The sequence below is a fragment of the Ovis canadensis genome, chromosome 14, assembly GCF_042477335.2.
Source record: "Ovis canadensis isolate MfBH-ARS-UI-01 breed Bighorn chromosome 14, ARS-UI_OviCan_v2, whole genome shotgun sequence".
NCBI lineage: Eukaryota > Metazoa > Chordata > Mammalia > Artiodactyla > Bovidae > Ovis > Ovis canadensis.
This window is the reverse complement of record NC_091258.1, coordinates 53,213,080-53,240,255: the sequence shown is the minus strand read 5'-3', so window position 1 is coordinate 53,240,255 and position 27,176 is coordinate 53,213,080. Positions and strand designations below refer to the sequence as shown.

Here is a 27,176-nt window from a genome sequence, read left to right as displayed (position 1 = left end):
CTATTAGCTCAAGCAAGTAACTATCTTCACATAATCCTGTGTTGCTAATTCTCTCGGTCAGAAAGTTGAAGATACTTCCTGACTAACATGTAGCTAGAGTTAACGCCCAGGATTCAGAATATCTGTGAGGAAAGGGATGAATAATTTGCATCCCCTAATTAAATTAACAGAGGCAGGAAGTTCTTTAAACAAGTCTAACTCGTGGTTCCTCTCAGGCTCTGCTCTCTGCTTTTAAGTTTGCATCTAGTTTCTGATAAATACAAAACTAAACCAGTGGGTAGACTGCGGCCCCCCTGTTCAGATTTGGCTTGCTACCTGCTTTTGTAAATCAAGCTGTATCTGAACAGAGTCATCTCCGGTCCTATCCATTGTTGGGGGTGGGTGATCGGGACGGAGACTAAATGACCTGTAGCCTCAAATATTTGTTTTTGGTGTTTCACTAAAAAAGTCTGTCCCGGGATGAAAGGTTATAATAACCATCCCTCCAAATCACTGCCAAAGGGGTTTCTGAATATGATGCTTTTGTTTCTAGGAATAAGAAGCTGTCTGGTCGTATAATTTCTGTCATGGTGGGAAGCTTATGGGAAAGAAATATTAGAATAATTGAGCCATTTGCATCACCCCCGAAGTATACCTGCCTTGCCAACCCATAACACAGTATTGTCAATACTCAAGTTAACTTTATGCGTGGCTTTTTATAAGGTTAGATGGAATAGTTTAGATCTGTGGAACTTCCTATGGATACTTCATCACATAGAAAAAGGTCCTTTTAGCCATTTTTGTTTTATATACAAAGGGATATCAGAGATGAATGGAATTAAGGGGATCTGGGATTTGTGTTAAAAACACATCTACAAGGACTAGCTCGGTACGGCTGCCTGGCTACCTGACCGTTACATCTCTGTCTTGGAGGAAAGTCTGTACCTGTTCCCCTTTAGGAAGCCTCTCATTTTCCAGGGCCTGCTTCCAGCTCGAGCCTTCCGAGTCAGGCGTCTGGATGTTTATGAACGGCACACCCAGATCCTTCTTCCCTTCGTGGTCCTCCTCCTCGCCCTCGCCTCCGTCGCTGCGCTCCTCCTGTGCACGGAGCTTCTCCAGCCGCTCCCTCTCGGCCCTCTCCCGCTCCAGGCGCTCCCTCTCGGCTCGCTCCTTCTCCGCGCGCTCCCGCTCCCGGTCCTTGCGGCCTCGGCGTCCGCCGGAGGGAACCTGGCGCTGGTCGGCCCCGTCCTCATGGCTCATGTCCTCAGCGCCGATGTGGTGCAGCAGAATCCCCTGCTTCCGGTCCCAGTACATGAGGATGTTCTGGATGTCCTTCAGGGTCAGCTCGAAGGTCTTAAACTTCTGGGCCATGTTCTTGTCAGTGTCCTTCGGGAGGTCCCCCTCGCTGTCTTCTTGCTCCTGGACAAGAGGAAACCAAAGCATGTTGATATCTGACAAGAGGTTCCTCCTCCTCTTATCCATTCTTCCTTCTCCACAGCTACCTGCTCTCTGACGGACGCTTTTCTTTCTATTGCGTCAATCTTCACCTCTAGTTTGGAAAAAGTAAGAATCTAGAAGGCAAAAACACATAAAACATTCTTAAAACAGTTCTTTCAGGGAGAGCAAATCGCAAAAGAAGGAGAAAGAGGGCATTCTGCTTTGTAAGATGGCTTCATAGGATTCCAGCCCCTCACATACACACCAGGGCTGCGCCTATGGGTTGTGTGGGGCCCTTTCTCAGGAGATTCACTCTGTGGTTCTTCCTTGTCATGGAGCTGGCTGGGGCCGGGCATTATGCCTAGCAGCTGTAATGTTCACTCCTGGTTGACAGCTGCTGCTCTGAAGGATCAACAGGAAAAGAGGCTCAAGACGAGCCTTTCCTCCGGAGAGGCCACTGAATTTAGAGGTCCAAACCTGGTCTCACAATTGTTAGCTGTGTGACCATGGGTGAGCAATCCACATCTTTGGCCCATCTATATCGTGTTGACAGTGATATTAATAACTACCCTAGAGGCCCACTGAAAGTTAAATGTGTGAGAACATGTAAAAAGCTTATAACAGTGTCTGTCACAGAGTAAAAGCTCTCGTAGTGCCAAGTTATTAAAATTATACAGATTATGTATACAGATTAATCAGTGCTGCTGGGGACAGACAGGGTTTCAGAATCTGGCTACACTCCAGCCTCTTAAACAAACCTGTATTTTATCTAACGAACCTTGCAGAGAGAAACCAACCTTATTCTTTTTCTTACTGCTTTGTGGGTTCTGATTTTCTCCCCTCCTGATGAAACCCTCCAGGAGGCTTCACAGGTCTGGGGGTTGTTCTTTGATGACATACAGTCCAGTTCAGCCCAGTGACATTCTTCCCTTGCCTAAGCTCAGGTGTGGAGGCATGAGAGGCCCAGGCTGGTTACCCCCTCTCTGCACTGCATCGGCTCCCCCCTTAAATGTCCGTCTCTACAGCCTGGAGAGGGCCGACACGACAGTACTGACAACACTGTCTCCTGGAGTGGGTGGATCGCCTTATTTGTGTGGGGGAGGGAGGACTGGGTGCCTGCTGTTATGTTCCCGTCTACAGAGTTCTGCCTAGATATCCTGTTCCAAGTGGAAGTGGACTGAGTGTGGAAGAAACACCTACTGAGGGGAGGGCTTGCATTTGGAAGGTTGCAGGAGCCTGTTTCTTATCCTTGTTTTGGTGCCTAAGTTTTAAGTGCTCAGATCTGCTCCTTCCTGAGCTCTACCTGATGGGGACTCCTGGACACTGATTCCTCTGCTCTTCCATCTGCCTCCTGGGACCAGTGCACCTCGTCTGGGAGTCTGGCTTTAGTTCTACCCTCAGAACTCTCGGGGCTGGAGTGGCCACTGTGCACCCCAGCGAGCCACCCCTCAGCCACTGGCGCCACCCTGCACGTTGCTCTGGCCAGTCTGCACCAAGCCTGGGTACCGTGTGTCACAGTGGGCAGAGACGTGACAGGCAGACTGGTAATCACAAGGACAGCTTATGCTGGAGCATCTCCCTTGACTGCGGTCAAGGATCAGCTCCTGGTTGAACACACTGACTTGGTGGCTCACTGCAAACAGCTCTTCACCACCAGTTGATTTAACACCATCCAGGGGGCTGCAGGAGACAGCAGAAGGAGCCAGATCTGTGCACACATACAACTGTCACAGCTCATCCTGTTAAATTCCGGATGGGGCTCATGTCTCTGAACCTCTGAGGAAGGACAGGATGTAACAGGACAGGATTATGGGAAGCACAGGAAAGTGTGGGACACACAGTCAGTGCTCAGAAAATGCTGATCCCTCTCCTCCTGCCTTTTGCTCCACCACAGAGTCTGCACAGTCGTAGGCCAGCTTTCTGGAGGGGAGATGTGCTGGGCTGATATGCTAGCTGTGGTGGTGGGCCAGTCTGCACCTGCCTGCCGCTGAGGGGCCAGGGCGGGTTGCTACCTGCCGGCTTGGTATCTGAGATTTCTTCATGGACGGCTCCTCCTTTACGGGTCCCTGCTTTGGCTTTTTATTCTTCCGTTTTAGCTCATCTTCTTCCTTCTGTCGCTCAAGTTCCTGCTGTAGCTTCTTTTCCTGCATCTCCTTTGCCAGTCTCTCCAGCTCCCTTCATTAAGTCAGGCAGAGAAGAAAAGAGTTCAGAGGGCCCTGCCCGAGCCCCTCCCCTGCTGCAATCACCTGGTGGGGGAACATGGTGCAGAGCTTTCTGCAGCACAAAAACCAGGAAAAAAAAACAAAAGAAAGCTAGATATTATAGGAAGGAAGGAAGATGGAAGGGAAGAGAAGAAAAGAAGGGAAGAAAGGAGGAAAGGATGGCTCACATCTACCTTTGAATCGTCATTTAGTAAAACTGATAACTGAAGCTCAACTAAGAGGAATTCTCGACTGATCTCTAACTCTATTCCAGTCTCCTTTCACAGGAGAGCGAGGCAAGGGCTGTAAATAAGCTGGATGTTATCACTCTTAAAAAACAACTTTCAAAGATTGTTCTGATATCAGTACAGATGAGGCCCAGCTTTCTACACTTATGTCTGAAGTTTAGACAAGAAGAAATGATGTTTTTCACAGCAGTCCCCACTGTGGCCCACTTGGAGCCGTGGTGCTACAGCTGAAGGCCACGTTCCTCTCCTTCTCTCTCTTTCTCTCCTTTCCAGCTATGGATTCAGCCGGGTCTCCCTGCTGCTAATGGCAGAGAGGGCACCATGCCTGGGCACCATGTATAAACAAAGAGTGGAGGGGATGGCATTTCTGAAGATACGGAATCCATTTGTTTTCCTCTCTGGGAATCCCTGGTTGTTCCTGGCTGCTGTGGCTCTCTGCTCATTGAAGTTGACTCCTCATTACTTCATCACTTTGTGTGTGTGTGCATTACAAACAAGTCACTGCTGAGCTCTGAGAGTCAGATTTGCATTTTCTAAGTCCACTGCGAGATGAATGCCTGAAAGTAAATGACCTGAATGAGAGGGAAAAAAAAAAAAAAGCGATTCTTTTGGAATCCCAAAGCTGGGATTCCTGAGGCCCAGGCATTTTGCAGTAGACCAGGCAGGAGATGTGGGTATGTATATATATATACTGATGCTGTAGAGGACATAAAAGCTCTTTGGGAGCCAGTGGGAGGAGTCTGGAGGTAGGGGGAGAGGAGAAAAGGGGATTAAATTATAGGTGGCATCTTGCCCCCTCCCCCACCAGTGTTTGGAATCCTAGGGAGGGGTAGGCAGTAGACCCCCCTCCCTCCCTTGGCATGTCTGAAGATCTGAGGACAGGACACTGCCCACCTGTATCGGAGACAGCATGACATCGTGGGCCATGTCTCGTGGGTGGTATGGAGGGGATTCAGTCAGTCCCGTGTGGTCCCCAGGGATGGGCACAGAAGGGGGCTGAGAGCACTGGCCTGGGAGCCTGCCCAGGGTCTCTGCTGAACTGCCCAGGCCAAGGAGCAAGTGGGAGTGGCAGTCAGACCTCGGGATGGTTGGCCCCACCAAAGGCCAAGACGCTGGCCAGGAAAGGAGAAACGGCTAAGTTATGGAGGGCAACCACCATGCCCACATCACAAGAGTGGCCCCCGGGGTCATCTGTGGACACCTGTGCACAGGGGCTGATGAGCCGTAGCTCTCAGGGGAGCCAGCAGGCGTGCAGGGGCCAGAAGCCCCTCCTCTTTTTACGCTACAGCCTCTAGCCCTGGGTCCCGCAGGTCCCCCAGAAAGAAGGAAGGACGGGAGAATGGAGGCCTGGGAAGGCTGCGGCAACCAGCACCCTGGCTGTGCAAGACACCTGTTTCTGCTCTCAGCAAGTCATCCTCCCAGGTCTCCCGTGACCACTGCTGCCTCCCTGCCGGCCCCGATGACCCTGGTCTCCAGGACGGGCCGTGTGCCTGATGGAAACTGCTCCTGGGGCAGTGCTTCCCTTCCGACCAGCCCTGGACGCTGACCTCCTCTTCCTCTCCCGCAGGGCTTGCTGGACCTCTCGGTTGAAGCTTATCTTCTCCTCCTCTGTCAAGGCATCATACTCTTCCTCACCCATGCTCTGGAGACGCTCCTTCTCTCTCTTCTGCGCTTCCCTGCGTTTGTGCTCTGTGGGGGAACAAACAGGAGGGTGGGAAAATCTCACTCACCAGCTTTGGCTGCGGGGACCCCAGTGGTTTAGCTCTTGCCTAAGCAGGCTGTGGTGCGTGTGTGACAGGGAGAGGCAGCGGGTACCACAGGCGGCCTCCTAATCTCTGGTGGGCTTTCCCGCACTCACACAGTTCCCACAATGGTCTCCATCTGTGGTAGGCTGAACAGAGGCCCCAGAGAGGTCCACGTGCTAATGTCCAGAACCTGTGATATGTCACATTACATGGCAGAAAGAACTTTGCAAATGTAATTAAATTAAAGATCTTGAGTTGGGCGATTACCCTGGATTATCTGAGCGGGCGCAATATAATCACAGAGGTCCACCAGAGGCAGGCAGGAGGGTCAGGGTCAGAGAAGAAGAGGGGACAACGAGGCAGAGGTGAGAGAGTTGCGAGGTAGGACCCACAAGCCGAGAAATGCAGGGGCCTCTGGGAGCCAGAAAAGGTGAGGAGGATTCTCCCCTAGAGCCTCCAGAGGAGCATGGCTCTGCTAACACCTCAATTTTAGGACTTCTGACTCCCAGAACTGTCAGAGAACATATCTGTGGTGAGTCATCAAGTTTAAAGCAGTGTATTACTGGAGAAATAGAAAAGTAATATACCACCCGCTGACTTTACCCATTACTAACACAAGCCACCAAAGTGCTCAGGTGACAGGACTGTCAGCTTCCACACCCTGCAGATTCCAGGTCCTGAAGTGTGGTTCACACTTGGCACGAAGGCTCTGGGCTGCTTCTGCACACGTCACAGGCACCACAGTCTTGCCTGATGCTTCCCTAAGTTTGAGCTTTGGGCTCAGAGACCTTCATCTTGAGTTCTTAGTCTCTAACACTTACCAGAGGATAGTAACAGATCAGAATAATAATTCTTCCTTCACAGGGCTGTTGTGGGGATCAAATAAGCAATCATGTAAGGCACCTAGCCCAGTGCCTGGCACATTCATAAATGTTCAATAACAACTAGATTCTAATATAATAATATTGTATGCTGCCTCAGGACTTTTAAAAATGATTAAGGGAATAGGAACCTATATTGCAACTGTGAAAACTATAGGTAATTGAGAAAATGAAAAAAGATACTTTCTTTCAAAAGTTGACTGTTGTGGGGAAATGAGTTTTCTGGAAACTAGGAATCTGGAGGTTGAAATATTGCTGTGAGATGTCTGGTCAATCTCTGGACGAGAATAAAAGGAAGCAGTCTTTGAGTTCTGCTTTGATCCCTGGGTTGGGAAGATCCCCTGGAAAAGGGAAAGGCTACCCACTCCAGTATTCTGGCCTAGAGAATTCCATGGACTGCATAATCCATGGAGTCGCAAAGAGTCAGATACAACTGAGTGACTTTCACTTCACTATGAACTAAGAGAGCTCAGTGTTTGTAAATATTTCCTTAAAAGGAAAAGCATTATGACTGGTGCAGACTGTTCTGGAAGACAGAGGCAAGGCTGAGTGAGGAAGGGCAGTGACATGGCCGGAGCTGAGGCTGAAGCAGGATTCTGCCTCTGAGGGGTAGCACCGTCCTCTCCCTTGGGGGCTGAGATCTGCTGGGTCTGCTTTTGTCTAAACTTGGAATTTAAGCTAACATTACTTTCTTTGTGTATGTGTGTATGTACTATTCAATCATTGAAAAATTTTCACAGGCCCCTGGAATGACAAAAAAGCAAAGAACTGAGTTACACAGCTCTTACTAATATGCTCTGTGATCTCACACAAAACTTTTGATATCTGTGAGCCTCGTTTTCCACATCTGTAGAATGGGGGCAATAATCTTTGTGAAGACTAAATGACCCAAAGTGTCCTTTAAAGACATTTTCAGTGTACACAATCTGCTGCAGTGCCTGGTACACAATAGGCTAAAATGTAGAAACTGTTTCCTAAAGTTACAAGCGTTACTCTAGTCTTACAGGAAATTCTCAGTGGGCTTAAAACTGACAAGCTAATGAATGGGTCACCTGAGTAAGGATGGGGCCTGTGATGTGGTCCTCTCAGTCAGTGCTCAGTTGCTCAGTCATGTCTGAGTTTTTGCAGCCACATGGACTGTAGCCAGCTAGGCTCCTCTGTCCATAGGATTTTTCCGGCAAGAATACTGGAGTGGGTTGCCATCCAGGAGACTGTCCCAACCCAGTGACTGAACCTCTGTCTCCTATATCTTCTGCATGAGCAGGTGGATTCTTTACCACTGAGCCACCTGGAAGCCCTGTGATACACTCTGGTGGGCTGTAATTACAGAAGATGAAGGGATGTAACGTAATGTCAGGGGAAAGAGGAAGGTGCCTATGGTGAGAAGAGCTGGGTTCCATCCTTCCTTCTATAATCTCTCAGCAGGTCACTTGTGTCTCAATTTCCTCACATGCAAAGTAGAAGTAAGAACTCCCAGCCACCCTCCAGGGCAGAGCTGGGGCGCCAGTGAGATGGCAGATGTCGCTGCACATAAGCCTTATCGGTGCTCACAGCAGGGAAGGACCCTAAAAGCCTAGAGCTCTGTTTAAAGGAAAGACCTATAGGGCTTGGAAGGACAGCACAGGAGGGTATGGCCTTACCTTCTTGCTCATTTTTGGCTTTCTCCCGGGCCTTCATGGCTGTGTAATCCTGGGCCATGTTGATGACATAGATGTGCTCCCGATTGCCAATGGCCTTCAGCAGGCAGAGGAGAGCGGTAGCTGCGTTCCGAGCAAAGAGTGTCTCCAGGCTGTCAAACACCACTCCTCGGTAGCAGTCACTCAGCTGAAACCAGAGCACAAACAGTTACTGTGGCCACAAGACCATCTGCTCTCCAAGAAGGAAGCTATTTTTTCTTTCGCTGCTGCTTTTACAGGTGCTGCCATTGGTTCTGCAGACCCAGAACCATTGGTTCTGGGCCCAGATGAAAGTTCCACTGCCTTGCCACCTGCCAGATTCAATGGGGCTGTAATTAAACAAGAGAGAAAAATAAAAATGTTTCAGCAGTCATGAAAGATCTTTGCCATACATATCTGCAGAGTAAAGGATTTATTCTGTCTCTGTAGAAATCAAGAAAACAAATAATGTTAAGGTGAGAATCTGGGAAGATCCATGAAATACAGAGAAGGAAGATGTGTATAAAAGGTGTCCCTCTGCAACAAAGGCAGCAGTAGCAGCTGGGCCATTTTTATCCTAGTGGTTTTCCTGCCTTGGAACGTAATGATTTTGGTAACAATAACTACTGTAGAACAGGCCTCGGCTGCGCTGCAGTGTTACTTAAAGTGTAGTGCAGAGACTGGCCACCATGGGCTAGAGAATGATTACTACCACTTTCTGATGAGACGAGAATCTGGGTCAGAAAATCAACAACTGCAATCAGTACATATACTGTTTAGTTTAGTTGCCATTTTTTTTCCCTCATAGGGAAGACTTTGTCAATAAAGGAAGTAGCGCAAACTCTGTATCTCATCATAGGCCAGTACTATGAGTAGTGCAGCTCTCCTTGCTTACTTTGGGTTTTACCAGTGGTCTCAGCCTTTACTGTGGCTGTATGAAACACCTGCACACTTACTAGACCACTGTGTTCAAATGAGCTGAGAGCAATGGTACCTTTAACGCAGTAGTGAGTTAACATGAATCATTGCTGGTGACTACATTCCTCCTCTTCTGAGAAACTCAAGTCTGATCTTTGTTTACTTAAATGCGCAATTAATACTGTGGCCCATTCTGGTAAACCAAAGCAAACACACATCTCTAGGACCTGGTAAGCAATTTAGTTTTCTGTAATCCATAAGCAGCAAACCCTCCCAAATTCTGATGATCTAGTTTTCTTTTCTTTATAAGTACAACACCTATTTGGAAAACTCAGCAGTGGCCACAGGACTGGAAAAGGTCAGTTTTCTTCCCAATCCCAAAGAAAGGTAATGCCAAAGAATGCTCAAAGTACTGCACAATTGCACTCATCTCACACGCTAGTAAAGTAATGCTTCAAATTCTCTAAGCCAGGCTTTAGCAATATGTGAACCGTGAACTTCCGGATGTTCAAGCTGGTTTTAGAAAAGCCAGAGGAACTAGAGATCAAATTGCCAACATCCGCTGGATCATGGAAAAAGCAAGAGAGTTCCAGAAAAACATCTATTTCTGCTTTATTGACTATGCTAAAGCCTTTGGCTGTGTGGATCACAATAAACTGTGGAAAATTCTGAAAGAGATGGGAATACCAGACCACCTAACCTGCCTCTTGAGAAACCTGTATGCAGGTCAGGAAGCAGCAGTTAGAACTGGACGTGGAACAACAGACTGGTTTCAAATAGGAAAAGGGTACACCAAGGCTGTATATTGTCACCCTGCTTATTTAACTCATATGCAGAGTACATCATGAGAAATGCTGGACTGGAAGAAGCACAAGCTGGAATCAAGATTGCCAGGAGAAATATCAATAACCTCAGATATGCAGATGACACCACTCTTACGGCAGAAAGTGAAGAAGAACTTAAAAGCCTCTTGATGAAAGTGAAAGAGGAGAGTGAAAAAGTTGGCTTAAAGCTCAACATTCAGAAATTTAAGATCATGGCATCCGGTCCCATCACTCCATGGCAAATAGATGGGGAAACAGTGGCTGACTTTATCCTTCTGGGCTCCAAAATCACTGCAGATGGTGATTGCAGCCATGAAATTAACAGATACTTACTCCTTGGAAGGAAAGTTATGACCAACCTAGACAGCATTTTTAAAAGCAGAGACATTACTTTGCCAACAAAGGTCCATCTAGTCAAGGCTATGGTTTTTCCTGTGGTCATGAATGGATGTGAGAGTTGGAGTATAAAGAGAGCTAAGCATCAAAGAATTGATGCTTTTGAACTGCGGTGTTGGAGAAGACTCTTGAGAGTCCCTTGTACTGCAAGGAGATCCAACCAGTCTGTCCTAAAGGAGATCAGTTCTGGGTGTTCATTGGAGGGACTGATGTTGAAGCTGAAACTCCAATACTTTGGTCACCTGATGCGAAGATATGACTCATTGGAAAAGACCCTGATGCTGGGAAAGATTGAGGGCAGGAGGAGAAGGCGATGAAAGAGGATGAGATGGTTGGATGGCATCAATGACTCAGTGGACATGGGTCTGGGTAGACTCCGGCAGTTGGTGATGGACAGGGAGGCCTGGTGTGCTGTGGTTCATGGGGTTGCAGAGTCAGACACAACTGAACGACTGAACTGAACAACACTAATGAAAAATCAAAACAAAAAGAAACAGTTACTGTGTTTCTGACTTTAAGAGCCATATATCATTGTAAAATAATTCAGAAATGTATGAAGATTAAAAACCTATAATCTTGCTAGCCAAAGATAACCACAATTAACATGTGTTTTAAGGATTTTTATTATGTGTATGATACACATTTATAAATATTTTTAGAGAAATATAACTATGGTTTACATACTATTTAATAATCTGATTTTCTCAGTTATTAACATGGTGGTGGTAGTTTAGTCACATCTGACCCTTTGTGACCCCTGGACTGTAGCCTGCCAGGCTCCTCTCTTCATGGGATTCTCCAGGCAAGAATACTGGAGTGGGTTGCCATTTCCTCCTCCAGGGGATCTTTCCGACCCAGGAACTCAACCCGGGTCTCCAGCACTGCAGGTAATTCTTTACCAATTGAGCTATGTAAACACTTATTTCTACCACAATTAACATCACTCCAAATTCTAACTTATCATGGCTCCACGTTATGATTTTTAACGTACTTCTGAGGGCTGTACCATGACTCTGTATATGTGTGTGTGTTGAATGTGCTACCTTCTGCTCACTGGTCCTTAAAGTGAGTGTGGTTTCAGCCAGCAGACAGACAGGGTCAGAGACTGACGATGGGTATCAAAAGGACAAAAGAGGGTGAAGAAACCCATCTTTCCTCTCCGAGGCCCCTGGGTTCTGGGCTGCTGTGTGTGGGCAATGGCTCAGAACCTCAGCACTGCAGCAGGGGGACAGGCGTGTAAGCCCTGCATCTCCACGTAGGTAGGTGTGGACGTACCTGAATTCGGTCGGCCAGGATCTGAGTGAATAGCTCCTCAGGGAGCACGCAGCTCATGAGCCCAGTATCACCTCCAACGCTGGCACTGACGCTGAGTCGACGCTGCGTGGGCCCTGAGGGGAGAGGGCTGGAGGAAACCTGTTTCGAGAGAGAAGGATCAGGAGTCAGGATCCAGAAGTCTGGTGTTTCAACAGCTCCTCCACTTAACAGGCCATGTGACCTTGGGAAAATCGTCTAATCTCTGAGTCTCATTTCCTCATCTATAAAATACAGGTTGTACTGTAAACTGGAAGATTCCTATCTCACTTGAATAACTGCTATAAGTTTCAAGTAGGAACACTGTGGAAGATGCCTTCTATGTGTGTTGAACAGCAAACATTTGTTCATTCATTCAAACATTTGTTCACTTTCACTCTCCACCCCGCTTCCCCCACAAGTAGCTGCATCTATTTTCACACCTTTACTGGCTCTAGAGGAAGATGGCACCAATTTCCTTCAACTGTGCTTAATCCTGGTCTCCCCCGCCACATTTCCTTGGAATCTCTTTCGCTCTTGGGAAGATCATCACCTTCTACTTCTCCAGGAGTTCCTATCTTTAGAGAACCTGCTTGTTCCTCTACCTCCTTTCACAGAAAGCACTCTCTTGACCCTGGGTTTGCTCCTCTAACGACTACTTGATCTTTTCTCCCTTTCTTTCAAATATCTCAGAAGCTTGCACTCATCTGACTCGGGTTCCCACCAACAATGCATTGTGCCACCCACTCTCTCTGGCTTCCGCCCCTGCTATTCAGCCGAGATTGTTCTTGAAGTCCCTCGGCACATGACTCAAACTCTCTGACTTCTTTATGACTTTTCAAGACTCCTCTGCAGCCCTCCCAGAATTTATATTAGCCCTCCCACAATTTATATTAACATTCCTTTAGAAGTAGGTTGAACCATATGAACTTGTTGCAACAGAGGTCTCAAGTGGTTGAATATTATCAATTTCATATCAATTTTGGATGGTTTAACCTAATTCTTTTTACGTACTTCTTTTGTCCTAATCTCATTTTATTGCAAATAAAATGTGTGGTGATCACCCTTATCAGGCTCTTAGTTCAGCCTGAGTGCAGGGTTTTGCTTTATTTATCTTCACTTTGCCAGGACCTGACCTGCTTCACACCAGGAGTGGTACAGGGCAGTACCCAGGCCTGCCTGGCCAGGGCACCTGTAGGAATGAGGTTGTGCTGACCCGATGCGAGATGCTAGGAGGAGGAGGGGTAGGAGAAGGAGGGGGATTAGGGGGAAGGAGGAGGGGGGATCCCAACCCTCCTTCTGGGGAGCCCTGATTTGTACCTGGGGCGTTTCGGACGCGTGCTGGTGATGCTGCTTCTGAGACCCTGAGCCGTGGCTCTCTGCCTTGCCCTTGGTGAGCAGCACACTCCCACGCACAGGCTTGGTAGGTTTCACTTCGGGAGTTAGCAGAGTGGATTCCGAAGTTAACTTGCCCAGGGTCTCACTGCTCAGTCGCAATTGTCCCACGGCATTTTGACTCACAGCAGCAGCTTCCTGGGCTACACGGAGAGAGTGGGTTTATACTGACAATCACCTCAGGATAACAAGGAAATAATAGGGCGGATGGCAAGTTGAAACCTAGTGTGATTCTTCTGGGGATGGTGCAGCCACCTCCACCTGTGGCTGGCCCAGCAGGGCTGGGAGAAGGGGCTCCGCCACTGGGGGTGGATGGTGATGATGGCGGGTGTGTGCCCAGTCTGGGCTGGAGCCCCGGCCTACACTGTCCATCTACTCAGGGGATTCCGCAAGACTCTGCCCCACCTTCTCTTCCAGCCCAGAAGGTAATCATTTGTGAAACTGCCTGCCCAGGAAATCTGACATGATTATTACTGTGCTATTTTACAGTCTTTTATTCTCATCAAATTTTCAAAATCCAGCACATATCATACACTTATAGCACATCTCAGTGTGGACTTGGCACATTTCAAGCAGCCAGCGGGTCCTGTGTGGGACCCATGGGTTTAGATTGGTCACTTCCACCTCAGTACAGCCAGCTGACTTCATAGCAAACAGCAAATGTAGCTTTGGGTTTAACCCTCACCACTGAAACGGCTTTCTATGAAGTCACCAGTGACTTCTGAACTATGAACTATAGCTGTCCTCTTCTCAGGGATCATTCAGTCTGAACTTTCAGCCATCTCTGATCATATTCACTTACTGATTTAATACATGTTTGTAAATATTTACTGTGTCTACTATGCACCAGGCACTGCTCTAGATGCCAGGAATACATTAGTGACAAAAACTAACTCAAATCTTTGCCTCGGAAGCTCACATTCCTGTCGGGGTGGGGGGAAGACAGACAGTAGAGTAAGTAGGATAAATAGTATGTTAACTAGGGATAAGGGCTATGAGAAAAATAAAGCGGGAAGGGTCCCCCAGACTCCTAACTAGGGTTCTGGAGAGGCATGGAAGTCCTTCTGGCCCCCCTCCAGCAGCCCCCCTGACTGCCCCTGCCTCTGACCCTCACTCTGCCTTCTCCACCTCCCCGGCTTTGCTGCCTCTGCCTCCTCCTAAAAGATAAGTGTCCTCCAAGGTCCCATCCTGCCCTGTGTCCATCTCTCTCTTCTCTTTCTGGAACTTTCTGAACTGATTTCCTATACTTCAGCAGCCACATCTCTCACTTTGTTGAGGAAGTCTCTCCCAATCATTAAGCCTTTAGCTTGACATTACTTTCTCAGGGAGTTCAAATTTACGATTTGTCAAGGGACATCAACACAGCTCCGAAGACCTCTGAGAAATGCACTTTGACAGAAAAGGAAATCAAAAAAAATCTAATAGAGCTGGAATTATGATGCAGCTTGGGGTTCCCACTAAAGGGTGCCAGAATATGCCACCCCCAAAGAAAGACAATAGGAGCTCAGGATACGCCACCTCGAAACATGCTGCTGTGATATCCTGGCTATTCTAAGCTGTAGGCACTCGAAAAAAGCAGTAAATGCAAGGAGTGGCTTTCTCTGACCTCCCCCCAGCCACTGGAAGACAGTCTCCCTAAGAAGCTCCACTGTCACAGATCCTGTCCAGGGAAGTTTCATCAACCAGGGAGATGGACTCTCGTCACAGAAGAAAGACTCAAGTCCACACTACACCCAAACCATCAGAAGTCATCATACCTCCCATCCATCCTCCTAAGGCCCCTTCATCTTTCCTAAAAACCACTGACCCTCCCCTAACAGGACCACAACCCCCTTTCCTTTCCCTATTAGGCGGCATTTACTCCTGAATTCTAAAAGCCACTCATTTCCCCCGAGTATTGCCCATGGACACAGGAAGCATCCATGTTAATAAACTTGTTCTTCTCTTGTTAATTTGCTTTTTATTACAGGGGCACTCAGTCAAGAAATCAGAAAAGTAGAGAGAAAATTATGTTTTTTCTTCCCTACACCACTAGAAAGCTGTTTCTCTCATCTTCCCAGCAAAGAATTTCCCATTTCTCCTGAAAGCCCCAGCCAGGTCTACCAACTAGTAAGCGTGGGACTCCATTAGGAATGACATCATGCTGTTTTAAGCATTCCTATTACAAGAATGAGCCTACATTCAGCAGGCACTCGGCTTTATGGTCCATAGATTTTTGCACACTGAGCAGCTGTTCTCCTGCCTCGCACGTCTTCAGAGGATCTGAGGGAGTCAGGATTCTTAACCTCTGATGAGTAAGGCCATACTACTTAGTACTTAGCAGTAAGTACTACCACTATGGGATTTAAAAAACTAATTTTCCTCTCCAGCAAACTTTCTCCTCCCCCATGTTCCCTAACTTGGTAAATGGCATAACTCTCTTTCTGGTTTCTGTGAGTGGTCATCGAGTGTGGCCACCTTAAACGCCTCCCCCTCTTTCAAGTCCCTGCCATGCAGGTCACTCTCAGCCCCACTCACATTCAGCTTCACTACTGCTTTATTTACAAGACACCACGAGAGTGCCTTTCCTCCTGTGACTTTCTGGCTATTTCTCCCACAGGGTGAAAAGTGCCCAATTCCTCTTTTCCTTCAAAGTACAATCCAAATGCCTCATCTCAGCACTAAGGTCAACTGTGACTGCCCGCAACCTGTCTTCCCACCTCTAACTTACCGTCCCTGCTCTCTTGGTCTGGAATGTCCTTATCTTCATCTTTGCCTGTCAACATTCTCCTCCTTCAAAGCCCATTTCCCTGAAAACTTCCCCAAATGCTTGTTGGGACTCAATTATCTCAAACTTGGTCTGTTGCAGAAGCTGGTACTTCTGTTACATACTGTCCTCTGCTCTGCATGTCAGTCCCCCCTCCAGGGGTTACCCACAAAGATGTGGGCCATATGCGCCCTGCTCGCTGTAGTGCCAAGCACACTGGGCAGCCAGGACAGTGGATGTCTGTGGGAGAGAATTCTCTGGGCTGCTGATGGGCAACAGGTTATAAATCAGCCTTCGATGGAGCTGTGGGAGAAAAGCCCAGGGAGGGAGGGTAAACTGAGCATCGCCAAAGAGATTAGGGCCAGTTGGCCACAAAGAGTCAGAGGAAATGGCTCTCACCAGACTCCTCCTCCTTCATGGACTGCTCTATAGCAGCCCGAATGCAGAGCTCCCGGGCGCGGATGCCTGCAACATTGCTGCTGTCAGAGATGGCTTCCAGCACAACAGAGTCAAGGTTCAGGCAGGCAGCGCTGTAGTACCTGGCCATGTTGACTGCGGTGGCTGACTTTCCTACAAAAAAAGGTCAGAGGATTGAATTTCACAGCTCTCATTTGCTCACTGTTCTCAACAGAAGTTTCTAGGTCAGAGGCTCCTATAAAGTGACCTCTCCAAGGTCCCGGCCTCTAAGTCTCTCATGTGGCAGCCCAGAAAAGAGGGAAGACTTGAGCAAGGAGTCATAACTGGGGGTTCTGGCCCTAATTCTACCCCTGAATAGCTGTGTGTTATGGCAATCCACATTCCCTCTGGATTGTCTCCTCCGCTTAAAAAGTGATTCTAGAAGAAGAACTTTAAAAATCTTGTAGCTCTTACTTCCCTCATTCTACTGGGAAGAGACTTTTTTGGTTTAAAGAATAATTTGTGTTGATGTCTGTTTTTCTCATTCAAAATACCTGCTCATTAAAAAAGAGAAAGCAGAAAATTCAGAAATAACAGAAGAAAAAAAGATCCATAATTTACTCATCCAGAGAGATTATAGTTAACATATGGCTGCTATTTATGCATCTGTAAATATTTCATTTACATTTCTTATTTAAAAAAAAAGTAGTGGGCTAGGTGGTAGACTGAATAATCCCCCCCGCTAAGATGTCCACATCCTGATCCCTGAAGCCTGTGATGTGCTGTGCTCCGTCGCTCAGTCGTGTCTGACTCTTGGTGACCCCATGGACTGCAGCCCACCAGGTTCCTCTGTCTATGGAGATTTTCCAGGCAGGAATACAGGACTGGGTAGCCTTTCCCTCCTCCGGGGGATCTTCCCAACACAGGGATCGAACCCAGGTCTTCCACACTGCAGGCAGATTCTTTACTGTCTGAGCCATCAGGGAAGCCCAGAGCCTGTAACATGGTGCCTTACATGGTAAAGGGACTTTGCAGGTGTGATTAAATTAAGGGTCTTGATGTGGGGGAGGGCTCTGGGTTATCTGGGTGGGCCCAGTGTAATAAGGGTCCTCACAAGAGAAGCAGGGTGGTCAGAGTGAGAACAGGTGATGTGATGAGGAAAAGAGAGACAGAAACAGACAGACTAGAAGACGCTCTGAGGCTGGTTTTGAAGATGGAGGAAGAGGCCATGAGCCAAGGAATGCAGATAACTTTTCTAGAAACAAGAAAAGGCAAGGCAATGGATTCTTCCCCCTATAGCTTCGAGAAAGGATGCACCTCTGTTGACCCATTTTAGACTTCTGATCTCCAGAACTCTAAGAAAGTTTTAAGTCACTAAATTTGTGGTTATTTGTTACAGTAGCAAGAGGAAATGAACAGAGATGACAAATTATAAGCATGACTTTTTTTTCCACTTAAAACGATATATCATGAACACTTTTCTATTCATTTAATGCACTTCAATGGTACTTTTTAAAATTGTCATAGTATACATACAAAATTTACCATTTTAACTGTTTTTAAGTGCACAGCTTGAAAAGCTAAGTATATTCCCAATGTTGTGCAACCATCATCACCATCCATCTCCCACATTTTTCATCTTTACAAACTGAAATTCTGTACCATTAAATAATAAGCTCTCATTCCTCCCTTTGCTCAGCCTCTGGAAATCACCATCCTATTTTATGTCTCTATAAATACAATGACTCTAGGGTCCTTATATAAATGGAATCAAACAGTAATTGTTATTTCACACCTTGCTTATTTCACTTAGCATAGTGTCTTCAAGGTTCATCTATGTTTTAGCGTGTGTGAGAATTTCCCTCCTTTGATGGGTGAATAATATCCCACTGTACCACCTTTAGTTTATCCACTCATCCATCAATGGACAGCTGGGCTGTGTCTACCTTGTGGCTATTGTGAGTAATGCTGCCATGAAAATGGGTGTACAGGACACTGTTTTTAAAGGTGATATAATTCACTACATGAATGCATGCATGCACGCGTATGAAGCCACTTCAGTCATCTCCTAGAGAACGTACTATGGTTTAATTAACTAGTCCCCCATACTAGTATACCGTATACTTCATACTGTATACTTCAACTGCTCCCACATTTTTAGTATGGCCGACAATGTTGCCGAGATCACCGAATGTAGTTAGTCTTTGTCCATATGATTACTTTCCTAAGATAAATTTTTAGAAATAATACTGCAAGGTCAAAGAGTTTGTGGGGAAAGACATGGCAACCCACTCCAGTACTCTTGCCTGGAGAATCCCAGGGACGGGGGAGTCTGGTGGGCTGCCGTCTATGGGGTCGCACAGAGTCGGACACGACTGAAGTGACTTAGCAGCAGCAGCAACAGCAAAGAGTTTGCACATATTTCCCACACCACTCTTCTTAAATGATTTAATGTCTTGGATTTTTCTTTAATATTTTAATGCTATTAAATTATTGAAAGAATACAAGCTCCAACAATTCAGAGATATATTAATTAAAAATGAGATGTCCCTGCTCTTTCTCTAACTTTGTATCTTTAAAGTTGGCAATGTAACAATTTAGGGATAATCCTTTGTTACGTAAATCTCAAACAGAAGAGTATTTTATTGCCTCAAAAACTGCACATGCAAATTTCACTGTAAATCTATCCCAAAGGGGAAACTCTTTAGGCCTGTGCATACCTGACAAGGGCGTCCCATGGATGATGATGGCGATGCCTTTCCGGTTCTTGGCCATGCGGCCTTCTGCAGAGATGTCAATGCCCAGGTAGCGAGCAATGGCCTTGCTCACTGGGTTGTTCTCTACTTCTCCAACCTCCTCTGCAGAGTGGCTGTCAATACTCTGAATCTTGTCAGCTACAAATTAAAAATACACGTGCGCATATGCGTGCATGTGGATACATGCACAATTCACACGGGTTCTGATGAAAATGGGATGACTTTTCTTAACCTACATGTTATTTTAAAATGACCAGCACAATCTGCTGCAGATGTTGCTGCCAGCGTCACTCACCTCATAGCGGACGAAAGCACCCTTTTTGGCTAATAATTTGTCCGTAGCTACTAGAATTAAAAACACAGATTACTCTCTGATTCTTAATCCCATTTGGGGGAATCTCTCCTGCTTAAAAATAACACTGGAAACTAGTGTTTGCAATCATAACGGACACGGCTAAATAAATGATGGCCTACTCAAACTGTAGAATTAACGCATGACTGTGCTAGTTAAATGTGTTTTATGGAGAAAGGTGAAAGGCGCTGAACAGACTTTCCACTTTTGCTTAGAAGGAACTGGTATCCGAACATTAAAATGCATGATTACTTTGCAACATGAGTTTTTCCAGGCTATCCTCATCCTCCTCTTCCTCCGGGTAGGTCTTGGACTCGACCATTGGGATGTGCCGCTCTTCCAGGTTGGATGTCACAGAGATCCCTCGGCTGAGCGAGGTCCTCTTTGTGCTTGCCGAAGTGCCCTGCTCTGACAAGGGACCGTCGTCCTCTTCTGCTAAGGGAAAAGAGCGGAAGCACACAGGAAGAGTCAGGAAGAGGACCAGGGAGATGAGGCAAAGAAGGGAAGAGAGACAAAGAGGAGAATCACTGAACTGGTTACCATCAGCCTGGGCCATCTGACCCAAACTGAAAAGAACTGCAGTCAGTCAGCCTTCAAGTTTCTCTGCCCAGAGTGTTCCCACATTTTAACGTAAAAAAAAGATACCAGAATTATACATTTGCTCCAGAAAATTTGGGAAATTCCAAAGAGCAAAAATGATAAAATTTAGCTGCAGAAAGAGATAGCAAAAAATGGTGATACAGGAATGGCAGCTTCATCGGATACCAGAGTGGAAGAGCCCGCAGCCTCTCAGATTTTTAATTTTTCCAAACTGAAATGGGATCATACTGTACACACACCAATTTGCAGCCTGCTTTCCTCCTTTTCATGAGCATTGCTGAACACATCTACTACTTTATTTGCCCCGAACCCTCCTCACTGTCCTGATTCCACAGAGTTTCAGTGGGTGCATCGGGTTGTCATTGTTCAAGGTCTGCTCTGCCCTGGAGCTAAGACATCCTCTGTTTAATTTTGGATTTGAGTCAGAGAGGTTGTAGCTCTCCTGGGAATGGCAGCAGTGCAGTTTGGAGCTGCTAGCCTTCCCTGGACATGGGCTGGAAGCAGAAGAGGAGGGACCCTCTCTGTGACAGCAGAGTGAGCAGGAGCTCAGAGAAGTGCTGGGGAGGAGCAGGGCGAGCGCTTCCCTGGACTCTTGCTGGCCTTCAGGTTGCAGCTCCAGACCAACTTTTCACGGGCCAAATGGCAAGGTGCGGAGGACGGGGATGAGAGCAACAAGGCCCTTCCTGACCCTCACTAAATCCTCTCTGTCCCAAAGCTCGGGGCTCTCTGCCTCGGGCCACCAGGCAATTCTGGGTCCATCCCCCAACCCTTCCTGACTGTGAGCTCTCAAGGCAGGGACTGGTTTCACTGATCTCCCTTCCAGCACGTCAGCTCAGTGCTCGGAACACAATGGGTGTTTGTTATGGACTTAACTAGTTTTCATAAAATTCATTTGCTGAAGTCCTAAGTCCCCCACCCCCACCCCAGTATGCCAGAATGTGACTACTTGAAGACACAGCCTTTAAACAGGTAATTAAGTTAAAATGAGGTCATGTGAGTGTCCCAGTCCATCCACAGCCCAACATGACTGGTGTTCTTACAGGAAGAGATTGGGACACAGACACACAGGGGGAAGTCCTTGTGAACACAGAGTGGGAAGACAGCCATCTACTAGTGAAGAGGGGAGGGTCACAGAAAACAACTCCACCAGCACCTTAAGCTTGGATCTCTAGCCTCCAGAATCATGAGAAAATAAGTTTCATTTGCTTAAGCCCCCCAGTTTGTGGTATCTGCACTGGCAGTTCTGCAGAACAACATGCTCAATGAATACAACCAGGAGACTAGGTGGACAGGCAGCCTTCTTCTCTCCTCTCCTTTTAGAGCAAACTAATGTTCTCCAATTAGCTTCTGTCTCCCTGAGAGACAGTAAGCCAGCTTTAAGGGCAGGAGAAATGGGCTTCATTCATTCGCTTTAACAGCACACATTTATCAGGCACTGCGATGTATCAGGTGCTGGTTCATGCACTGGGTTTACACTGGGGAATACATGGTCACTGCCTTTGGGGAGCTTCTTGTCTAGAGGGGGAGATGGGTGTGAAGAAAATACACATGATGACTATTATGCAAAAGAAAGAAAGAAAGAATGGAGAAGGTGAATTTCCAGGATGAGGGCACAGGGAAGAAGGGAAGACAAGCAAGCACCCCAACAAGCTACATGATCCTACAGGTCACCCTGCAGGTCACCCTGGAACCTTGATGTTCAAGTGTACACAAGGGGGCCCCTGGGCAGATGACGGATAGCTTGGGGTTGCTGGGCAAGAAAGGGCAAGTTTATAAGAGTACAGTCTAGCTTTGTGATAGAGGTTATGATCATGGAGGGTCCTTCCTCATGTGAACTCCCACCCCTACCTCTCGTAGGGCACTAATGTGTGCCATGTGTGACGGATCACCTTGCATCACCTAGGCACACACTTGGAGGCTGTGGAGTAGAGTGGTTACTGTCGTGGACTCCAGAGTCAGAGACATCTGGGCTTGAGTGCTGGTTCTGCCACTTAAAATTGTCGACCTGGCGTTTCAGTGCTTCCTCTCTCATTTGTATGTGCGAAGCCCTCGGCACAGAGCTTGCAAGCATCTAGCAAGCATCCTTCTATGTCTGCATTAGCTGTTTTTAAGCCTCGACTCCCCACCAGACTCCAGTGAGAGCAGAATGTGTCCCAGCGTGCGCATCCATACAATGGGGACAACAGGGCCATTCTGTAAGGGTTAGAAAGGAAATCCCCAGGACACCTGAAGCCTGCCTGGCACCTGGCAGGTGCTCAGTAAATGGTTCATCTCCCAATAGAGATATCTTAAAGAAGCCAGGGGCTCCAGAGCCGTTGAGTTCTCACCGTTCTCCTGCGCCAGACTCTCCAGATATTTCACCTTCATCTGCTCCTCTTTGGACCGCTTTATCTCCCTGAAGTACTCATATACCTCTGGGGGCAGCTTCTCCCCCGGAAGGCGAGGAGGCAGCAGCAGAGAGTTGTAGGAATCATAGCCCTTCAGTGTTCGCAAGATCTGCGCAAGGAGAATGGGAGTTGCTGTTGGTCTGACTGGAAGCTTCCTCCCCACAGCCCCAGGTGGGCCTGCCATCCATCTCATGAAAGCCCTACTTCTACCCAAGGTTGGGGTGTGCACAAATACTTTCTGGACTTCAAAGGGCAGAGTCCTCTGCAGAGGTCTAAATTGTAAGGTTGAGTCCTGGATATGGGGGATATAGATAGGGGATATAGGATTTTGTGTCTGGGTATTTCCCATGTGGAAAAGAATTTTCTCCTTGTTTTAAAAACATTTACTGTTTTTCTTTTTTTTTTCCCCCATTGACAAAAGTAAGGAACTCAATTATCCACTTTGAGTGACATGTTATTAAAAAGAATGGTTGTCTCATAAATAGAGGATATAGAGAAAAACAGGTACAATGGCATTAGGTATGTATGTGCATAAGTGTGTGTGTGTATGTGTGTGCATGTGTGTTTGAGAGAGAAACACAGAGACAGGTGTATATTAGGGTTATCAGACGAAGCATAAGATGCCTAGTTAAATTTGAATTACAGATAAAAAACTGATAATTTTTAAAGTATGAATTTGTCCCACATTGTTTATCTGGAAGTCAAGTTTAATTGCGGCAACCTGTTTTTCTTTCTACTAAATCCAGCTACTCTAGGGTATATGTATATTTAGCATAGAAGACAGTAAAGTCAACTCCTAGAAAGCAATTACTTCCTAAGTTACTGGTGTGAAAAATCAGTTAGGTAACCATTCTCCAAGATCACCAATTTTAGTTGCTTGAAAACCAATATTAAATGAGCTTGTTCTAAAATTTACATGGAAGAACAGAGGGCTAAGGACAGTTAAAACGCTAATGAAGAAAAACAGAGAGGACTGTCCTACCAGATATCAGGACTTATGAAGCTGGAGCCTAACAGACTGGGAGGTATAGATGTCGGGACAGACAAACTGAGATAGAGGAGAGAGTTTAGAATAGGCCCATGTGTATGCAGAGCTTTGACACAAGACAGAGATGGCACAGCAGATCAGTGGGGAAAGGAAGGATTGGTCCAAAGATTGGCTGACATAGAGACGCAAAGGCCTGGCCAACTTGCTTCAACCGGGCCAGCGTTACAGAGCCAGCCCAGGTGCACAGCGTCCTGTGGGATCAGCTGAACTCCCTGCGCCACGTCGTCACAGTTTATCTTCTCATCTACCCAGGCCTACGGTCCTTGTTCTTCACAGCATCATCCCTGAGACCGCTCCCTGATAAACCTTCTGTATGCAAATCTCAGAGCCTCAGATTCTGCTTCCCCCAGACCCTGGCCCACACTGAAGGCTGCCGTGCCAACACAAGCCATTAAACACTTAATATTACCTAATGGAGAAGCTTGCTTCCAGAGGGACAGAGTCCCACTTGGAGGAAAATTTCTGGATACAGAATCCAAATTGGGCAGGGCATACACACTGGATATAAAGACAATGTTCAAAGGCCAAGCTGGTGGAGAGTCCAGAGGAAGCAGATCTTAAATGCATACTACTAAGTGAAAGAAGCCAGTGTGAATGTCTACATACGATACGATTCCACCTATACGGCATCCTGGAAAAGGCAAAACTACAGAGACAGGAAAAAGATCAACGGTTACCAGGGGTTGGGAGGAGGGGGGATGAGCTGGTGGAGCACAGAGGATATTTAAGGCAATAAAAATACTTCATATGACACTGTAATGATGGATACTTGTACATTTGTCTACATCCCTAAAATGTACCGAAAGTGGACTGTAAACTATGGACTCTGGGTGGTTAGGATGTCACACAAGTTCATCAATAGTAACAAATGTACCATTCTAGTGAGAGAGGTTGATAATAGGGGAGGCTATGTCTGTGTGGGGGGAGGGGAGATATGCGACATCTCTGCATCTTCCCCTCAATTTTGCTGAGAATCTAAAACTGCTCTAAAAAAATTAAGTTAAAAAAATGGATTAAAGCAGAGAAATTGTAAAATATGCAGCCCAGAACCAACTGGGGGGAAAAAGGCAGACTTAAGTCCTAACGTGATTACATTAAATATAATGTAATATATAAATACCCCAATTTAGACACTGCCAGAGTATATTAAAAAGATAACCTAAATATATGCTGTCCACAAGAACCTCACTTCAGATACAATGACTGTGGCATATGTTCTTTACTGTTTTAACTATAAGCATGAATCAGTCTTTCAATTAGTTGTTTAAAATGTATAATGAGATCACAAAGAAGCAATGAATTCTCTCAAGGCAAGGGGAGTAGGTCAGGAAAGACTGTGAAGTGGTCTTTAAATTGACAGGGGAGGGTTCCTAGGAAGAAGGAGCAAGGGTCAGGAGTTGTCCAAGCAGATAGAAGAGTACTTGGCAGGGCCCAGCATGTGTAGGAAAATGGAGTTTGGTTTCGGTCTGTGCTCACCTTCTCTTCTACAAGATATTGCTGGTCAAATTCTAAGGAGTAAAACTCAATGGGAAAGCTGCAGGGGTTCTTCACCACCACCTCGGCCTCATCTCCAGCTGCGTAGGGCAGCAGGGGCCCCAGCTCCAGAACTGAGGGACTAAATTCCAAGCGTGGTTCTAGACCTTGCCCCTCCGCCAGCAGAGTAAGCTTTTGAGTGCTCTGGGAAATCTGGAACACCAAGGTTTGGCTGTAGAATTTCTGGGAAACAAAAAAAACAAACAAGCCTCTGAATCTGTTTCTGTTGTGTGTCATGTAAAACCTGATAACCACTGGAGAACAAAATGGATTTTGTTTACAGATTAAAAAAGAAAACTTTTCTTATAAAACATCATGAGAGCAATTTAGATTAGAGTGTTAATGCTGGGAATCTAGCACCATACCAGTGCTTTATCACAGTCCTCAGAATGTTGTTCTCATACCCTTCAGAACCTCTAATGTGCTCAGATGCCCCACTGCCATTATCTGCACCTCTGGGCTCTCCTTTCATGGGCCCTGCGTTCCATAAGTATAGGGCAGGGCAGGGCAGGGCAGAAATGCCGGAGAAATAACACCTTCTGGGAACAATCCTCAATCAACAATTCCCGGGAGTTACTGTATGAAGACCTGAGCTCCCTCACTCCTGGGGAAGGAAAATTCTGAAATGTGCATTTTGTATTCTCTGAGTTTCCAGTGGGATTAAGATCCAGTGTCCAAGGTAGTGCTAGATTCCCAGCATTAACACTCTAATCTAAATTGCTCTCATGATGTTTTATAAGAAAAGTTTTGTTTCTTAATCCAAACAGAATCCATTTTGTTCTCCAGTGGTTATCAGTTTTACATGACACACAACAGAAACAGACTCGGATGCTTGTTTTGTTTGGCTCACTCTCACACCCTATTAGCTGCTTTCCTTTTCCTGATCACTTTCTACTTCTCTATTAGTATCCCCTAAACTTCCTACTAGTCAAGACTATGTTTTTTCCAGTGGTCATGTATGGATGTGAGAGTTGGACTGTGAAGAAAGCTGAGCGCTGAAGAATTGATGCTTTTGAACTGCGGTGTTGGAGAAGACTCTTGAGAGTCCCTTGGACTGCAAGGAGATTCAACCAGTCCATTCTGAAGGAGATCAGCTCTGGGTGTTCTTTGGAAGGAATGATGCTAAAGCTGAAACTCCAGTACTTTGGCCACCTCATGCAAAGAGTTGACTCATTAGGAAAGACTCTGATGCTGGGAGGGATTGGGGGCAGGAGGAGAAGGGGGCGACAGAGGATGAGATGGCTGGATGGCATCACTGACTCGATGGTTGTGAGTCTGAGTGAACTCTGGGAGCTGGTGATGGACAGGGAGGCCTGGCGTGCTGCGATTCATGCGGTCGCAAAGAGTCGGACACGACTGAGCGACTGAACTGGACTTAACTGAACACTTCCTACAGCTTACACTCAAATTCTTGACTCCAAGTCTGTTTCTTAGAGAATCTGAAAGATCATGCTTCTATTATTTGAAGACACAGTTAAGCAACTGTACAGAGATGATCAGCTAGGGCAATCAATTCATCTCATACAATTACAATCCAAATACCAGGTGACAGTGACACCGGTTACCCTAATCTGGTTTCACTGAGAAATCTATTAAAATGCATATTCGCAGGCCCATTCCTAGAGACCTTGACTTGGCAGAGAAAGGATGGGAATTCTGCACTTTTAACCAGATGCCCAGGTTATTGTGAAACTTGGGCCCTTGGCTTGGGTTTGAATGGCATGATTGACTGAGCACTTTGGGGAGCTTTTGAATACCTTAGTTTAAAGGGGAAAATCAGATGGATGGAATGTGTAGGATGTAGATACAAGTTCAAAAAATATCTATTGTTGGAGAGAGTAAGAAAATGAATTATTGGCTATGAAGCTTTTCTATTTAATTATGGGTTTAGCATCTTATGTGATCCAAACTTCTATATTTTAACTGCTTTTTAGGGAAATATTTCTAAAACATTTCATTCATCTCCTTGTATTCAGAACACGTTATAATGTCTCGGAGTTGTTAGTGCGGACATCAATAGTTTCTCTGTGCTCCCGGTGCTGGTACAGATAAAGGTATGGATCGTATGGATTCCAAGGCTAACCAGTTCCTGAAGCTTAGTCACTTCAGTTGTGTCTGATTCTTTGTGATCATATAGACTGTAGCCTGCCAGGCTCTTCTGTCCATGGGACTTTCCAGGCAAAAATACTGGAGTGGGTTACCATTTCCTTCTCCAGGGGATCTTCTGACCCAGGGATTGAATCTGCCTCTCTTATGTCTCCTGTATTGACAGGTGGGTTCTTTACCACTAGCTCCACCTGGGAAAGCCCTTGTACACAGCCAATAAATTCCTCTCCCAACTCTAATTTGAAAAGATGCATTCCAATGTTCATAACAGCACTGTTTACAA

At 46.4% G+C, this 27,176-nt stretch overlaps 1 protein-coding gene across 1 annotated transcript in view; it reads right to left on the bottom strand.

Moving 5' to 3' along the window:
* HYDIN (HYDIN axonemal central pair apparatus protein) overlaps positions 1–27,176 on the bottom strand; it is a 347,975-nt gene that overhangs the window by 64,231 nt on the left and 256,568 nt on the right. Inside the window, 12 exon segments of the mRNA XM_069548980.1 lie at positions 925–1,460; positions 1,463–1,550; positions 3,429–3,591; positions 5,413–5,554; positions 8,132–8,315; positions 11,560–11,697; positions 12,895–13,112; positions 16,115–16,285; positions 18,832–19,005; positions 19,472–19,651; positions 22,147–22,315; positions 24,731–24,970. Of these exon segments, the coding sequence (XP_069405081.1) occupies positions 925–1,460; positions 1,463–1,550; positions 3,429–3,591; positions 5,413–5,554; positions 8,132–8,315; positions 11,560–11,697; positions 12,895–13,112; positions 16,115–16,285; positions 18,832–19,005; positions 19,472–19,651; positions 22,147–22,315; positions 24,731–24,970 (2,403 nt within the window).